This window comes from Octopus bimaculoides, chromosome 10, assembly GCF_046866305.1.
Source record: "Octopus bimaculoides isolate indiv1 chromosome 10, ASM4686630v1, whole genome shotgun sequence".
Taxonomy (NCBI): domain Eukaryota; kingdom Metazoa; phylum Mollusca; class Cephalopoda; order Octopoda; family Octopodidae; genus Octopus; species Octopus bimaculoides.
This window is the reverse complement of record NC_142937.1, coordinates 53733775-53753069: the sequence shown is the minus strand read 5'-3', so window position 1 is coordinate 53753069 and position 19295 is coordinate 53733775. Positions and strand designations below refer to the sequence as shown.

At 37.4% G+C, this 19295-nt stretch overlaps 1 protein-coding gene across 6 annotated transcripts in view; it reads left to right on the top strand.

Moving 5' to 3' along the window:
- Positions 1–19295, top strand: part of LOC106873352 (BTB/POZ domain-containing protein KCTD5) — a 192375-nt gene that overhangs the window by 135664 nt on the left and 37416 nt on the right. For 5 of the 6 annotated variants that reach the window (XM_089358638.1, XM_089358641.1, XM_089358640.1 and 2 more), the window contains one exon: positions 663–758. In XM_089358638.1, the coding sequence (XP_089214764.1) occupies positions 669–758 (90 nt within the window). In that variant the 5' untranslated portion in view covers positions 663–668. Of the gene's footprint in view, positions 1–625; positions 759–19295 lie in introns of all 6 variants that reach the window. The other variant, XM_089358642.1, reaches the window with a different exon arrangement.

Sequence of the window (19295 nt, the reverse complement as noted above, 5' to 3'; positions counted from 1 at the left end):
CATCTTATAGAGTTACTACCTACTCCTTTTCTACATACTGAGCAGGGCCATCTACCTGAAGGGGTTTGTGTTTTATCTACCTTCCTACTTATTAGGATTTTGGTTTTATCTAGGTTGACTCTAAGGCCCTTCAATTCTAGACCTTGCTTCCACACCTGAAACTTCTCCTCTAGTTCTGATAGTGACTGCGCAATTAGGGCAAGGTCATCAGCATAGAGGAGCTCCCAGGGGCAACCTGTCTTGAACTCCTCTGTGATTGCCTGGAGGACTATGATAAATAAGAGGGGGCTGAGGACGGAACCTTGGTGGACCCCTACCTCTACCTGGAATTCATTGCTGTACTCATTTCCAACCCTCACCTTACTGGCAGCATCTCTGTACATGGCTCGCACAGCTCTCACTAACCATTCTTCTATCCCAAGTTTCCTCATTGACATGTACGAATATTTATTTCCCCCCACTGTACACATATGTATATACATATATATATATATATATATATATATATATATATATATATATATATATATATATATATATATATATATATATATATATATATACATACACATATATATATATATATACATACACATATATATATATATATTGTCTCTGGTGGAAGTTTATTATTATATTGCAAATCTCACTTTCTATTACAGACTCACATGAAGAATGTCTATCGAGTACTTCAGTGTTCAGAAGAAGAATTAACACAGATGGTATCAACTATGTCAGATGGCTGGAAATTTGAACAGGTCACTACTCAACTCTTCTTACAATATTCATAATATGAACAGATTTTTGAATATTTATTGAGCCCTACTTAGCAAAGTTTCTTGTATCATACATGAAAGTACCATCATCCATTATGTAAAACAAATATTGATGTCACATAAATAGCAATGACAGTAATAACTATTTGGCATGGAATATTGCTAACTGAATAGACTTTATTGTATTACTGGAATTTATTTAATTAGTCTTGGAAAATCTATTTGAACACTGAATAGAGCAGAACACACTGAAATATTGTAAAAGCCAATGATCTACAGTTCCAGTTAACTCCATTACATCCAAATAAAAATCATGATAATGATTTTGCATATATTGTAGGGCATATATTATTGGAGAGTTATACAGGTGATAAAATTTACTCAGTCCAGATCAAGTACTTTTTTCATCAACTTTTGAAAATTAACTGAACCCAAAAAAATGAAAGACAAAGTTATTCCTAGGCAGGGAAAGTTACTTCTTAGTAATGACAATAATGACTATTTTTTTATCTGTCTACACACAACACCATTTATAGAAAATAGTTATAACTGATTGAATGAGTCCCTCTATGTTACTAGTATTGATTCATAGATCATAGAAGAATATAAGTCAATCAGCCTGAGTATGGTTTAGTACCAGCAAACTATATTCCACCTTCTATTGCACTTCCATTCATATTGAGGGTACGTTATAGGAATCAACCCTGATACTTGTATTAATTCAGTTCTGAGCCTGTGAGGCATTCATCACTAGTTTATTTTTTTTTCTCTCTTCCATGAAGAATGAAAGGATGAAATCTAAGTTGACTTCATCAAAGATTTGAACTCAGAACATAAAGAGTTGTAACTCAGTTATTTCAGTCCATCACTCTATGATTCTGCCACTCCAGCAGTTTTGCCAAGAATATATACATTATTCTTACATTGATTTCAACTGTTCTGCTGTATCTATACTGAAGATGTCACTATGTTGTTAATCACTCTACAGATTTTCCGTAGAAATGATAGTCAGCACTGATTGTTGTTATGACGTTTCATATCCAAGACACCTGAAGTGAACAACAATGAGATCAAAGATAAAAAAATGGGTAACGAGCATATGTACCATATTTCAGGAGTTTTTGCTCCTTTATCAGCTCCCATCCAACCCATTAATCATTCGCAAATACATTGCTTAAATAGCCACTAAATATAGCAGTGTAACATTATTGGATGTATCAATTTTACATATTAAAACATTCCTGGATGCTGAATGACCTACACGGACATTGTATTTTGTTATGCAACTATAATATACTACAAAGTATATTAAACGTTTTTATAAGTCAATAAGTTCTACTGTCTTAGCAGTGCTATTACATCACTTAAGGTTAAGGTTATCTATACAGATTATTTATAGAAATTATAACCAGCACTGATTTTTGTTACGACATTTCATATCCAAGACGCTTGATGTAAATAACAATGAGATCAAAGGTGGAAATGGCTAATGGGCATATATGCCATATACTTTGTAGTATATTGTGGTTGCATAAAAAAATATGGTGTCCCTACAGGCCATTAATACTTATGCACCAGCTTTGAGGAATGTGTATAATGTGTAAAATTGGTATATAATGTTACACTGCTATATTTAAGCAATGTTCATGGATGATTAATGGGTGCTGATGAAGGAGCAAAAACTCTTGAAATATGGCATTACCCATTTTTCATCTTTGATCTCATTGTTGTTTACATCAGGTGGCTTGGATACGAAATGTCATAATGAAAATCAGTGCTGGCTATAATTTCTATAAATAATCTGTAGTGATAACTTTAACAAGTGATTTAATAGCACTACTAACACAGTATTGACATAAAAAAATGATTAATATACTTTGTACTATATTATGGTTCTATAATGAAATATGGTGTCCCTACAGGTCATTAATGTTATTGACGTCCTTTGTTAGGTGTTGCTGGACAAAGAAGTTTAAAGTTTCTGTCCTCAGTGCCAATGGTCACCAGATATTTCTGTCTTGAATTGCCAAAACTTTCTCTGTACAACATATTTTTCACATATTCTAAGAGTTTCTTTATTTGACGCGGCAAAAGTTGAAATAGAGAATACTGGTCCATGAGAAAATTGGTAAATTAATATTTCATAAAGAATTTTTCATTTTTTTCTCTATAAATGTGTAATGTTGTACTTTTGCAAATTATTATTATTATTATTATTATTATTATTATTATTATTATTATTATTATTATTATTATTATTATTATTATTATTATGTTTGACTTTTGCTTTGCATTTGTATAAGTTGGATCCAAGTCTCACCCAGAGACCTCAAGAGACAACAAGTTAGAAGTTCATGTAGGTGTTATGCCTAGGATACCATATATTTGAATTTGTACAGTGTTGTTCTAGAGAATGTTTTAAAATTTGAGATCACATAGACAGTATTTTACATAGGATATGGGCAGTTCCCATGAGCACTATCTTTTGAACTTCAGCCATTTTGGGGTTTCCTGGTATCTGAGCTAAGTAGTAATCAGCCCGTTTCGCTGTCATTCCCAGGGCACCTATGACAATAGGTATTGTTTTCATCTTCAGATTCCACATTTTGCTAATTTCTATTTCAAGATCTTTATATTTGCTCAATTTTTGGTAGGTCTTGACAGATACGTTTATATCAATTGGGACAGTCATATCAATGAGGAGGCATGATTTTTGTCTGAAGTCTTTCAGTATGATGTCTGGCCTAATTGCATCTATCTTTCTCTCAGTTTGAATGGTGAAGTTCCAGAGGAGTGTGATGTGATCATTTTCAAGTACTGGGGGTGGTTTGTGTTCCCTCCAATTTTTATTATGGGGCAAGTCCAGGTTTTTGCAAATTACCCAGTGAATATATTGTGCAGCTCTATCATGCCTGTTGAGATACTCTGTAGGCGCAAGCAAACTGCACATGGAGACAACATGATCGATGGTCTCATTTTGTTGTTGGCATATACAACATAATGGGGAGTTGCCGTTCTTTAATATGTTGGCCTGATAGTTCTTTGTAGGTAGGCATTGATCTTGGGCTGCTATGATAAACCCCTCTGTTTCTGATTTCAAGCCAAAGGCCATTAGCCATTGATGGGTAAGGGCTTTGTCAATATCTGCATTATTCGCTCTCTTTGGGTATTTGCCATTGAGAGGTTTTCCATGCCATTTATCAGTCATAATATCTAAGGCAGCAATTTTAGCACGGGTTTTCGAACGCTTAGCTTTTTCTGCGGGTGTTTCTAGTTCGTCTAATTCTTGAATTTGTTGTAATTGGAATTCACTTAGATATTCCTTTGCCTGTTTTGTTACTGAGTAAGATGCTTTCTTGCTTTCATGTTTTGAGACAAGTTTTAGCATCCAGTCCTCAGAGTTTTTCAGATAGGTGTCTAGGCCAATTGTGGCTACCTTCATTGTTAATGCCAGCTGTAGAAGTCCACGGCCTCCCTCTTTTCTTGGCAGATAAAGACGTTCTATATCTGCCTTAGGGTGGTGCATTCTATGCATTGTCAACAGTTTTCGTATTTTTCTGTCAACATTACATATTTCAGTAATTGACCAGTTAACGATATTGAAACTGTAAGTCACGACTGGTATGGCTAGAGCATTGATCGCTTCAATCCTGTTTCTTGCGTTTAGCTCTGTCTTCAGTATTGCTCTCACCCTGCGATAACATTCTCTTCTGATCCTTTCCCTCATCACTGAATGCTTAATATTGTCCCCTTCAATTACCCCTAGGTATTTGTAGCTCTCCGCTGGTTCTAACTCTTTTATGACATTTTGCTGGTCAAGGTTCACATTAGATGTTTTTGTCCTTTTTCCTTTGATAAAGGTAGCTTTTGCACATTTATCAAGGCCAAATTGCATCCTGATGTCATCACTGAATTGTTTAACAATCGCTAGTAGGCCTTTGAGTTGTTGGTCATTCTTTGCAAAAAGCTTTAAATCATCCATGTAAATGAGATGATTTATATTTTTATCAAATATTTTATAACCATGAGAAAATTGGTAAATTAATATTCCATAAAGAATTTTTCATTTTTTTCTCTATAAATGTGTAATGTACTTTTGCAAATTATTATTATTATTATTATTATTATTACTAATATTATTATTATTATTATTATTACTAATATTATTATTATTATTATTATTATTATTATTATTACTATTATTATTATTATTATTATTCAGTAGTTTTATTTTTATAACGTGCTTTCACTTCACTACCGAGCGCAGCTCTGTGCGCCTTGGGTATGTGCTGTGGTTTGCTGTGGTGCTCTTATGTTTACTGTATTGAAAGTGTTTTGCGTAGAATGTGTGCAGTACCCAGTAGTGCAATTTTCTGTATGTTATATATATTTGTAAGTCCTGGTGTTTTTGTTATGTATTTGTCTGAATATTTTTTTATTATACCTAAGGCACCTACTATGATAGGAATTGTTTCTGTTTTTAGATTCCACATTCGAGTTATCTCTATTTCCAGGTCTTTGTATTTTGAAAGTTTTTCCATTTCTTTTAGAGAAACGTTGTCATCTGCTGGTATTGAAACATCAATTAGAAGGCATTTTTTTCCTTCATGATTTTTGACAACTATATCTGGTCTATTTGCCTTAATTTCTCTATCTGTGTGTATTGGCATATCCCAGAGTATGGTTGCTTTCTCGTTTTCTGTGACCTTTTCTGGCGTGTGTTTATACCATCTTTTTTCTGTTGCTATTCCATAATGTTGGCATAGCTTCCACTGTATATAGGTCCCAGCTCTGTCGTGTCTGTGAATATATTCCTTCTTAGCCAGGACTGGGCAGCCAGAGATAATATGATTTATTGTTTCTTGTCGATCTCCACATATTCTACAGTTACTTGTTATATTTCTTTTCATTATGTGTTTTTGGTAATTTCTGGTGGGGAGGCTTTGGTCTTGTGCAGCAATTAAAAATCCTTCAGTCTCTGCTTTGAGTCCTGAGCTTCTCAGCCATCGCTGGGATTTTTCTCTGTCTATTTCTTTCGCATTTAGTTTAGCCCAGTATTTACCATGTAGGGGCTTTTCTTGCCATCGTTTTATCATGGTCCGTTGCTGTTCTAGTTTTAGTTTGGATTTCATTTGTTTTATAGCTTTTGTTGTTTCTTCTTCTTCTTCTTCGTATTTGGTACCTGGCTTTCGTTGACATGGAGAAAGCCTTTGACAGGGTCCCCCGATCCCTTATCTGGTGGTCAATGAGGAAACTTGGGATAGAAGAATGGTTAGTGAGAGCTGTGCGAGCCATGTACAGAGATGCTGCCAGTAAGGTGAGGGTTGGAAATGAGTACAGCAATGAATTCCGGGTAGAGGTAGGGGTCCACCAAGGTTCCGTCCTCAGCCCCCTATTATTTACCATAGTCCTCCAGGCAATCACAGAGGAGTTCAAGACAGGTTGCCCCTGGGAGCTCCTCTATGCTGATGACCTTGCCCTAATTGCGGAGTCACTATCAGAACTAGAGGAGAAGTTTCAGGTGTGGAAGCAAGGTCTAGAATTGAAGGGCCTTAGAGTCAACCTAGCTAAAACCAAAATCCTAATAAGTAGGAAGGTAGATAAAACACAAACCCCTTCAGGTAGATGGCCCTGCTCAGTATGTAGAAAAGGAGTAGGTAGTAACTCTATAAGATGTACCCGGTGCAAGCTATGGACACATAAGAGGTGCAGCAACATCAAAGGCAGGTTAACTAGCAAGTTAGTTTTTGTTTGTGGCAGATGTTCAGGTGCAATAAAGACTGCAAACAAACAGGAAACAACTTCTATCTCATTCCAGGGTGAAAAACTAGAGGTAGTCGATAGCTTCCGCTATCTGGGCGACCAAGTTAGTAGTGGGGGTGGGTGCGCTGAAAGTGTAGCTGCTAGAATAAGAATAGCCTGGGCAAAGTTTAGAGAGCTCTTACCCCTGCTGGCGACAAAGGGACTCTCACTCAGAGTAAAAGGCAGACTGTATGACGCATGCGTACGAACAACCATGCTACATGGCAGTGAAACATCGGCTGTAACTGCTGAGGACATACGTAAGCTCGCAAGGAATGAAGCCAGTATGCTCCGTTGGATGTGTAATGTCAATGTGAATACCCGTCAGAGTGTAAGTATCTTGAGAGAAAAGCTGAACATTAGAAGCATCAGTTGTGGCGTGCAAGAGAGACGATTGCGCTGGTATGGACATGTGGTGAGAATGGAGGAGGATAGCTGCGTGAAAAAGTGCCACACCCTAACAGTTGAGGGAACCCGTGGAAGAGGTAGGCCCAGGAAGACCTGGGCTGAGGTGGTGAGGCAAGACCTTCGTACATTGGGCCTCACCGAGGCGATGACTACGGACCGAGACCTTTGGAAATGGGCTGTGCGTGAGAAGACCCGGCAAGCCAAGTAAGATCGTTGCCAGTGCCCCTGGACTGGTTCTTGTGCGGGTGGCACATGAGATGCACCATTTTGAGCGTGGCCGTTGCCAGTACCGCCTGACTGGCTCCTGTAGGATTTTCGAGCGAGATCGTTGTCAGTGCCCCTGGACTGGCTTGTGCGGGTGGCACATAAAAGACACCATTTCGAGCGTGGCCGTTTTCGTGCGGGTGACACGTAAAAGCACCCACTACACTCTCTGAGTGGTTGGCGTTAGGAAGGGCATCCAGCTGTAGAAACTCTGCCAAATCGGACTGGAGCCTGGTGTTGCCATCCGGTTTCACCAGTCCTCAGTCAAATCGTCCAACCCATGCTAGCATGGAAAGCGGACGTTAAACGATGATGATGATGATGATGATTGATTTCTTGTTTGTATTTGTCAGCTTCCTTAAATACTGAAAACAGTTTTTTGTTTTGCTCGTGTTTTGTGGCTATTTGTATTAGTTTCCCTTGCTTCTGGAGTAGGTATTTTTGCAGTCCTATGGTGGTTATTTTTTAATAGTTTTCTAGCTGTATAAGACCCCTGCCACCTTCTGTGCGTTGTATATATAGCCTTTCTATGTCAGATTTTGGGTGGTGCATCCTATATCCTGTCATTATTTTTCTTGTTTTCCTGTCTATTTTACATAGTTCGTTTAGTGTCCAGTTAAGGATGTTGTAGCTGTAGCTTATAACTGGGACAGCTAAAGTGTTGATACCCATTATCTTGTTTTTAGCATTGAGCTCTGTTTTTAGTATTGATCTAACTCGTCTATAGTACTCTTTCTTTATTTTTTCTTTCATTTGTGTATGTTGTATCCTATCTAGTTCATTGACTCCTAAATACTTATATGGTTGGCTTTCGTCTAGTTCTCTTATTTCATTGGCTTTATCTAGTGTTATATTGCTACTTTTAACTAATTTTCCTCTTTTCAGGGTTGCTTTGGCACATTTTTCTAATCCGAATTTCATTTCTATTTCCTTGGTAAAGCCGTGTACTGTCTGTAGTAGTGTTTCTAGCTCTTTGTCGTTTTTTGCATATAATTTTAGGTCATCCATATATAGAAGGTGGCTGACTGTTTTTCCATAGCATTTGTAACCGCATCCAGTTCTATTTAGCAATTCTGTTAGAGGTGTGAGTGCCAGGCAGAACAGGAGTGGAGAGAGCGTGTCTCCCTGGAATATTCCTCTTCTAATGGGGATGGCTTTCGTTTTCACAAGTCCCTCTTTTGTTTGGAGCTGTAGCACTGTCTGCCATTTGTTCATTGAGTGCTCTATGTATTTTATGATAATTGGTGCCACCTTGTTTATGGCTAGTGTTTCCAGAATCCACGTGTGGGGAACACTGTCGAAAGCCTTTTGGTAGTCCACCCAGGCCATACTGAGGCCTTTCTTCTTTCTGCGGCTGTCTTCAGTTATGGCTTTATTGATCAATAATTGATCTTTACAGCCGTATGAGCCCTTGCAGCATCCCTTCTGCTCTTCTGGAAACAGGTTGTTATTTTCCAGGTGTTTACTCACTCTCTGCGATATTATTGCAGTAAAGGCTTTGTAGATCGTAGGGAGACAGGTTATAGGTCTATAGTTTTGTGGTTTCTCCGTTTCCGTGGATTTGGGGATTAAGATGGTTTTCCCTTTTGTGAGCCATTCAGGCATTGTTTCTGGATCTGCTATTATGTTGTTAAACTTTTCTGCCAGCTTTTTATGCATTGCTGGCAGGTGTTTTAACCAGAAATTGGGGATCTTGTCGTGTCCAGGTGCTTTCCAGTTGCTTAGTCTTTGCAGTGTCTGGGTGACCTCTTCAGTTGTTATAGGGGCCCAGAGTTGCTCAGGTGCTAAGTTCGTTGTTTTAATGGTCCTTTTTTGGGGTTGTTGCTTCACCGACCATATTTGTTTCCAGAATTTCTCTAGTTCTGCTGCTGTTGGTGCTGAAGTAATGTCTATTTTATTTTTACCCAGTTCTTGGTAGAGTTTTTTGGGGTTGGATTTGAACTGTTTGTTTTGTTCAAAGAAACGTTGGCGTTTCTCATACCGGCGGATCCTCTGTGCTTTGGCAAGGATGTCTTGCTTTAGTTTTTCTTTTGCCTCAGGTAAGTCTTTTTCTGTAATGCTGTATTTGTACAGTATTTTTGTTTTCTTCTTGTTACTTAGTAGTGTTGATTGTTTACTAATTTCGTTGAGAATCGATAAATCTTTTCTCTTTTTTTTAATTTTGTTCTGGATGTTATTTATCCACAAGGTCTGTTTGGGTGGTAGAACTCCTGTTCGGATGGGTTTGAGTGAGTATCCTGCTTCTTTTGTGGCTGCAGTGGCTGCCGCATATATCATGTCATTTAGCTCAGTGATATTGCCTGTTGTTTCTGTGGTTGTTAGTTCCGTGACGGCCAGGTTTATGCTATTTATTATTGATGTTGTTTTATTGTCTATTTTGATTTTTGGGAGATATAATCTGTGGTCCATTCTAAGATCTGTGGTTTTCAGTTCTTCGGTTATTTTCATTTTCATAGTATCGTAATTATTAGGTTTCCCTTCGTTATTTCCAGGCTTTATATTTGTTTTGCCTTCCTTTTCATTCATATGTTTGTCTGTGGTGTTCTGGATTGGTGCTTTTTGTACACTATTATACATCTCTACGGTCTGGGTTTGTTGTTTTTTGTTTACTTCGTTTTTGCCGGGCATGTTACGTTTGTCCTCGTGTTTTGCTATCTCAGTGTTTATATTATTATTTGGCATTGCTGTGTGACTACTATCTAGATTTTCCTGATGTATTTTTTCTTTCAATTGTTCTATTTCTATTTCTGATATTTTTTTTGCTTTTAGAATATATCTTCTTATGTTAGCTAGTTTGTTAGGGTTCATTGTTTTATCGAGGTCTATATTTACATTATTTTTCTTCCATGTTTTATATGTATGTGTTGTTGCGTTTTCGTTTTTTGGGTAGAGTACTGCTGTGAAATAGGCGTGTAGGATCGAAATGTGTTCCTCACGTGTCCATTTATGCCGTTTTGGTTTTGTTTGCGGGACATGAGGAACAACGTCCGGCCCTTTATTTTGACGGTCGTCGTTTTCGTAGGGTACCGGTTCGTTTATTTCTGTTGTCAGATTGTTTTGCACGTTCATATCTTCGTATTTTTTTCTTAACAAGCTTACAGTACGTACTTCTCGGTTGTTATTCTTGGGTGAAATAATACCGGTGTTATTTAATATGTTTGTAATTTTTTTGTACATGGTGTTTTGGGGTTCGAAGATGGTCTGATTTTGATGTAACACGTGTGTTTACGATCGCTGTGCGGGTAGTGGAGGTATCAAGTTAAAATACATCATTATATTTGTAAAAATAGAGATAAATTTCAATGAGTATTACTTACTCGGATATAGTCCAACCCTTTGTCAGCTATTTTTTGTATATGGTGTTTGGGTTTGGGGATGGTCTGTATTTTGATGTAACACGTGTGTTTACGATCGCTGTTCGGGTAGTGGAGGTATCAAGTTAAAATACATCATTATATTTGGAAAAATAGGAATAAATTTCAATGAGTATTACTTACTCGGGTATAGTCCAACCCTTTGTCAGCTATATTTGGGCTCCATGCGATGTCTTTATTTCCGATGTTTTATTATTATTATTATTATTATTATTATTATTATTATTACTATTATTATTATTATTATTATTATTATTATTATTATTACCTCCACCTTGGTGAAGGCGGAGGTATTGTTTTCAGTCATTCTTTGTTTGTCCATAGACAAGATATCTCAAGAACTGCTGGATGGATTTGGATGAAACTTTCAAGGATGCTTGGCCTGTGACTGGCATGAACTGATTAGATTTTGATATCAATCCGGTACCGGACAAGTATTCTGGATTATTTGTTGTATTTACTTTACATGAAGTATTACGATCTTATGTTGACTTTCAAGTCTTTCTCTGATTATCTCCCTTGAAAGCACGCTCATAGTTTCTATGTAAGTTATGGTGGCGTTGCTGTTTCCAAAGTTTTATTTTCATTTCTCACTTATTAATTTTACTTGCGTCTCTATCTTAGTAGAAACTGATGGATAAAGAAATTAAACTACATAAACAAATGGCAGCAAAACCGTTCAGAAATTAAATAACACTAAAATATCCAGTAACAATAATAAATTTAATTTATCCTAGATAATTTTTAGTTTTACCAATTTTGAATATATCACTCCTGTCTAAAACCTCTTACCTACTTCACAATTGCATTTCTAGCTCTGCCTTGAAGGAAACTTTACTTCTTGGACTCACATTTTTATGCACAATGATGTTGTTAAACCTCTGTTAACAGTACCATATGCAGATCCTTTCCATCTTCTTTCATGCACGAATAAATTTTTCACTATAGACCTTAATGGTCGGAAAGACACTATATCAGTGGATAGACTAAAAAAAGCCTTCATAGAGGAACTTGTCCCCATTTCCACTGCAGACGATACACACACAACATTGCAAACATGGCCTGCACACCCACCTTCACATTCCATCACTACCATTGGGATCGATCAGGTACTGGACAAGGATTCTGGATTATTTTTCCAATTTTTTTACTTAGCGGTTAGGTTCACTTTTAGTATTCGCGTTTGTGAGAGTTGTCAAATTTATTTCAGATATTCACATTTAATAATCATCTCTGGCTAATCGTTGAGAGAATGTTGGTGTTGCCTTGGCAGAGGTTTGTGCTCTTGTTGTTGTTGTTGTTGTTGTTGTTATTATTATTATTATTATTATTATTATTAAAACTATTACATGCCATATTAGTTAGGAGGGATGTTGTTTTTAGGTTTGGTGACAACAGGTCGCCTCAGTTCTCCAGAATCTTTCTTAAGATTCTTGCAGATGCAAGATTGCACTTTTCTGCAGATTAACAATGCGAGTCTTAATTCCAATGTCTTTCTATCTCTTAGTTTGCAGTTTGGGTGTTGTGCCAGGTGCACTAATTACAACAGAAGCAGTTGTCTTTGTCTTCCACAATATATTCACTTTGCTGGCTAGGTCCTGATATTTCTCAATTTTTTCAGTTTCTTTGGTATCCACCCTGTTATCATAGGGAATTGCAAAGACTTATCTTATACTGTTTATTTTGTCCTCTATAATCATATCTGGTCTTCTTGTATCAGTTGTATGGCCAGTTTTTATGGGGAAGTTCCATAAAATCTTGTAATTATTGTTATTATTGTTGCTATTGTTATTATCAAGATGGCTAGCTGGCAGAATTGTTAGCACTGGATGAAGTGCTTAGTAGCATTACTTCTGGCTCTTTCTGTTTTGAGTTCAAATTCCACAGAAGTTGAATCTGTCTTTCATCTTTATAGACTTAATAAAATAAATACCCATCAAGTACTGGGGTTGATGTGATCAACTAACACCCTCTCACCAAAACTGCTGGCCTTGTGCTAAAATTTGAGCCTTTTTTTTTTTTTTTCATAAATTCATGTGGATAGCGGAAGTATCACACAGCTCTCTACACAAAACAATTTCATATTCAGAGTTCAATTTTATTTGTAAAGGTAATAATAGGAGTATCAGCTAATTACTCGCTCTCTTTTAATCAATTTTTTCACCTGCCACACATTTGTCATCTTTTGTCAGTGCTAGAAATCATTGTTAATATTATAAATACTAACAATAGCAGAATCAGTAAAGCATTAGACAAAATATCATGTACTTATGTCTCCCTATGTTCACATTTCAAGCCCTGCCTAGGAGTAACTGTCATTAATTCTTCTGGGTTCAGATGAAAAAAGTACTTGGTCTGGACTGAGTCAATTGTATCACCTGTATCCCTCTCCTATAATGTGCCCTACAATATATGCAAAATCATTATCATGATTTTTATTTAGATGTGATGCAGTTAACTGGAACTGTAGAGCATTGGATTTTACAGTATTTCAGTGTGTGCCGCTCTATTCAATGTTGGAATAGATTTTCCAAGACCGATTAGATTAATTCCAGTAACACAATAGTCTATTCAGTTAGCAATATCCCATGTCAAAAAGAGACATGGGGTATTGCTAACTAAATAGACCTTATTCATCATCATCATCATCATTTAACGTCAATTCTCCATGCTGGCATGAGTTGAACAGTTTGACCAGTACTGGAAAGCTGCACCAGACTCCAGTTGGATGCCCTTCCTAACATGAACCACTCCCAAGACTAATGCATGCTTTTATGCGCCATTTGCATGACACCAATATCTGCCACGACTGCAATTTTACTTGGCTTGATGGGTCTTCTTCTCAAGCATGACATAATGCCAAAGGTCTTGGACATTGTCTCCATGAGGCTCAACACTTGAAAAGAGCTCAACCACTTTGCTTCCATGAGGCCCAACACTCAAAAGATGCTTTTTATGTGCTACCAGCATGGGTGCCAGATACGTGACACCAGCATCAGCCATGACCACGATTTCACTTGGCATGACATGTCTTCTCAAGCACAGCATATCACCAAAGGTCTCAGTCAATGGTCATTGCCTCTGTGAGGCCCAAAGTTAAAAAATCATGCTTCACCAACTTGTTCCATGTCTTCCTGGGTTTACCTCAATCACAGGTTCCCTCCACAGAAATCGGCACTTCTTTACACAGCTGTCCTCGTCCATATGCATCACATGACCATACCAGCACAGTTGTCTCTCTTGTATACCACCTCTGATGCCTCTTATGCCCAACTTTTCTCTCAAGATGCTTGCACTCTGTCAAACATGCACACTGACATTGCATATGTCCTCAGCTGTCACAGCCCATGTTTCACTGCCATGTATCATAGCTGTTCTCACACAGGCATCATACAATCTGCCTTTCACTCTGAGAGAGAGAGGATCTTTGTTGCCAACAGAGGTAGGAGCTCTCTGAACTTTGCCCAGCCTAATCTTATTCTCAATGTTATGCTCCCAGAACAACCACCTCCATTACTGACCAGGTCAGCTAGATACCAGATGCTATCTACCACCTCTAGCTTACCCACTTGGCAGTTGATGAAGTCTATTTTGTGTACATTTTCGGTGTTTATTGTACCTCTGCATCTTCCACACACAAAAGCTATTTTCCCTGTTAACCTTCCTCTGATATTGCTGCTTCTCTTATGTGTCCAAAGCTTATACCGGGTGCATCTTATGGAGTTTCTGCCTATACCTTTTCTACAGATAGAGCAGGGCCATCTACCTGAGGGGATTTGGCATTTGTCTGCCTTCCTACTTACTATGACTTTGGTTTTTGCTAGGTTAACTCTAAGGCCCTTTGATTCTAAACCTTGTTTCCATACCTGGAACTTCTGTAGTTCTGGTAGTGATTCAGCTATAAGAACAAGGTCATCAGCATAGAGGAGCTCCCAGGGGCAGCCTGTCTTAAATTCCTGTTATTGCCTGAAGGAATATGATGAAGAAGAGTGGGCTGAGTACTGATCCTTGGTGAACCCCTACTTGTACCCTGAATTTTTTGCTGTACTTGTTGCTCACTCTCGCCTTACTGGTAGCGTCCCTGTGCATGGCTTGTGCAGCTCTCACCAACCACTCATTTGTCCCTAGTTTCCGCATTGACCACCAGATAAATGATTGGAGGACCCTCTCAAAGGCTTTCCCCAAGTCAACAAAAGCCAAGTACCAAAGTTTATCTTTGGCTAGGTATTTCTCCTGCAGTTGCCTTACCAGAAATATAGCATCAGTAGTGCTTCTTCTTGGCACAAAACCAAATTGCATCTCATTTAGACAAGCTCTCTCCCTAATTAATTGGGCTATGACTTCTGTATCCAACAATTTCCTACTTTTGTAATTATTTCTTTCTAAGGCATCGCCTTTACCTTTGTAGCATTTGACTATAGTGCTGCTACACTAGTCATTGGGTATGAATCCTTCGTGAACCACCTGATTTACAATATGGGTGACTAGACCATAACCCACACCACCAGGTATTTTAAGCATCTCAGCAGTGATTCCTGATAGCTGGGGGATTTCCCCGTCTTCACATCCTTAATTGCATTATCTACCAGGGTGCTGTCAATTCAGATAACTGGTCCCTTAGTTGAGTCAACATTTGGCAGACGCTCCTTCTCCCATTCATTCTCCATGTTTGCAGACTCATTGAAAGCCAGTGCACCATCATCCATGTGGACACATTTCTCTCCTATGGCATCCCAATTTTCTCTCACACTGTCTTGCAATCCGAAACACATCAATTCTTTGGTCCTCACATCACTGAACATAGTCAAACTTCTTTTCTACTTTTCTCTTGGTTAGATATACCAGTCTCCTAGCTTCCTTTCTGGCTATCTGATACATGTCCCTGCCATCCCCTCTCTTCCAGGCCGGTTTCTTTGCTCTAAAGGCCTTATATACCGCATTGTTCAACCACCATGTCATCCTATGTCTGGATGAGACTTTGCACCAGCTGCAGATTTGGTCTGTGGCACTCAGCAAGCTGTCCCACAGGAATTCCCAGTTGGCCTCTATGTCACAAGTTTGTAGCTGTTCCTCCCTCTCATCAAATTTCCCAATTCAGATATCCCTAAATCTCTGACCATATGAAGCATCCTTAAGCTTTCAAATCCTTCTTTTCCAGATTGGTCTGCTTCTTGGCATTGTTCTAGCCTGGAATCTAAAATCATCAATGACTAGTCTATGCTGGGAGGTACATTCTTCACTAGGGCAGGTCTTTGTATTTAAGAGCAGCCATGCATCCTCCTGTTTGATGAAATGAATGTAATCGATTTGGCTAGCACAGTCACCTGATTTGTAGGTTATCAGTTATCAGATGGCTGGTTGGCTTCTTGAAGTTGATGTTACATCACAGAACTCCAGTAGCCTTGTTCCCTCTTTTGTTTCGGGAACCAATTCTGTGGCCCCCATGTACACCATGGAAGATACCAGGCTGCCGTCTGACATGACCATTGATATTCCTAGTCACAAAGATGAGATCATTGTCACTCATCTTGGAGGTAACCTGCAAAAGAATATCATAAAAGTGGTCCTACCATTTGGTAGGCCTGCTTGTGATGTATAGGCAGAGATAATTGTCACTATACTATTCTGCAAGACTAGCCTGAGCTTAAATACACTCTGACTACCTCTATGACCTTATTCACACATTTCTCTGCAAGAAGTATGCCCACACCACCAACCTCATTGCTGTTACCTTCCCAGAAGATGTGGTGTGGTGTCTTGGCTGTGAGGAACCTGGTTGAAGTTCATCTCCACTTGACCTCTTGGATGCAGCATACATCAACACACCTCCATTCAATCATTTCAAGAATGAGAAAGACAGAAATTATAAAACAAGGTGAGAATGTTTACGAATTTTAGAGAGAGAGGGATAGATTGCTGAGGAAATCATGGCAAAGTATGGGAACACATGGGTTATGAAGCAGGGAGAGAATATTGCAAGGATTTAAAGAATTGCAATTTTTGAAAGTTATTTGAAGAATTAAAGAATTAGAAGTTTCGAAAGTTATTTTAAATCAAAGTACAACATGTTAGTATTACGAGTTAGATGAATGAATGATGAGCGATTAAAAACTAGAGTATACACTACCATTCTTCTTCCTTCTAGGAGTTTACCATTTACAGTCAAGTTAGCGTTATTGAGGTAGGGTTTTATGATGTGAAGAGTTTTAATCTTTGATTTTCCTTTCAGTACCAACCCACCTGAGACTATTTCTGCTTCTGTGGTTCAAGATATTTCATTTTAAAGTCTTATTTAAATTCACGCCTTATATTTTAGGCAAGACATTCTTGTAAAGTTATTTTCCAAACACCATTTTGATACTGATAAAGTCATTTTTAGCTACTATCTTAAGATTCCTGATTATTTTCAAAATTTAGTGAAATACACCAGCATCAGAATTAGGGCCACAAAACAGTTGGCTTTCATTGTTTTTTAGTTCCAAGTTAGCCCTGGCAAGCAGAACTGTGACGAAATAGATTCTTGACATCATCATCATCATCACCACCACCACCACCACCACTTAATGCCCACATTTCTATGCTTGCACGGGTCACATGGAATTTTGTTTAGGCAGATTGTCTACAGCCTGTTGTCCATGTTTTTCATTAAACCAAAAAGTGATATGTTTTAAAATCATTTAATACAATACATTTCAGGTTTGTGTAATATATGATAGGAAATGTATCCATTATGTAAACCTTTCTTAGTTAATGCTTTTCCAAAATATATTATACATGGATGTGTGGTAAGAAGCTTGCTTCTCAACCACATGGTTCTGGGTTCACTCCCACTGCATTGCACTTTGGGCAAGTATCTTTTACTATAGCCTCAGGCCAACCAAAGCCTTGTGAGTGGAATTTGGTAGATGAAAACTGAAAGAAGCTCGTAGTATATATATATATATATATATATATATATATATATATATATATATGTATGTCTATAAATGTAATGTGTGACAATTAGTTGGTCGAGTTTCGGATACTAGGGCTGAAGTCTGCAGCATCTCATCAATTATTAAGACAAAATACTATGCAAAAAAAAACCCATTTAATAAAGGGAAATTACTCTGGTAGGCATGGTGAAAGTAACACTTCAGTCATAGAATTCATCCACGTATGCACACATATACACACACAAATACATGTACGCACGCACACACATACACATGTATGTATATATATCTACATACTCACACACGTGTGTACATATACATACAAATACACATATATATGTGTCTACACATACACGCATCACTACGCTCATATATACATCTCTACACACACATGCATACACGGATATATATAACATATAGTTTATACACACATGCATATACATCCGCGGAAAACATATATACAAATAGAAACACATGCACAAAAACGCACGCATCATTATGTTCATATACACATCTCTATACACACATACACATACACATACATACGCGGATATACAAAACGGTCTATACGCACATGCACATACATACGCGGATAGACGTATATACAAATAAAAACACATACGCAAAGATCAAACCGTAAAACATTCACATTCGCCATAAAACTTGAATATACTAATGAGTTATATATGTACAGACACAAATACACCCTCCTGTCTGTCAAACACATCTACACCTGCAGATATATAAACGTATATACATATATGTATAAAGGAAGGAGACAAGTACACCAGGTAGAGTCTTGCACTTATATATATACAATCATTCGTACTCGTGTATATATGCACGCATATATACATTGAATATATATTACACATGTATAAGTTACACAATTATAAAGGGTGAAAAATAATATACAGAAAAAATATATAAAGTAATAAAATATACATAAATATATAAGAGATGTTAAGACATATATATATGTACGTGGACACAATATAGAAAGCATGTTCTATCTGTGATCTTGGTGGGTGGGTGGGAGGTCCAAAAGCATAGCATATGTTTTGCCATATGTGGACATAACCCAAAAAATTTGGTTCTTGAATTTAGACATGTAGCGGGGTCTAAAGAATGAGATCTCGTTCATTCTTTTGTTGTCATATTATTATTATTAATAAATTACCTCCCGTATACCGCAGCTTTTTTGTCTAGAAGCTCATACAGCTTGTTTTGAAAAATTACCTTAAACCAGTTGATGACTTTGCCCCGAAGAAGAATTTAATATGGATGCCTACAGTATCGATTATTTTATGAAAAACATACCTATACCATCCAGGGAACTATACTCTAAGAAACTTAGAGTATAGACCTTATTAAGCATATGAGATGGAAAGCCTTCTTTTACATGGAAGAGGCTACTATAGAGAACATATTTTATAGAATTAAATCAAAGAAATTCCCTCCTAAAATCTAGGACTTAGAAGATGTTGAAACGGACCTACTGTAGCTTATAAACAAAATAAAATTTCATAAGTCTTTTAACACTTGCCAACAGAAACTGGAAAATGACATCAAATACATAAAATGTTTCAAAAAACAACACTTTTTTCTGATAAAACCAAGAACTCATACCTAGTAGAAAACAGCACAAACTCACGATTTCTACATAACAACATTATTAATAATTACACTAAAGCTAGACAACAAGTTTATAGCGACATTAATAAAGAAGCTAGCAT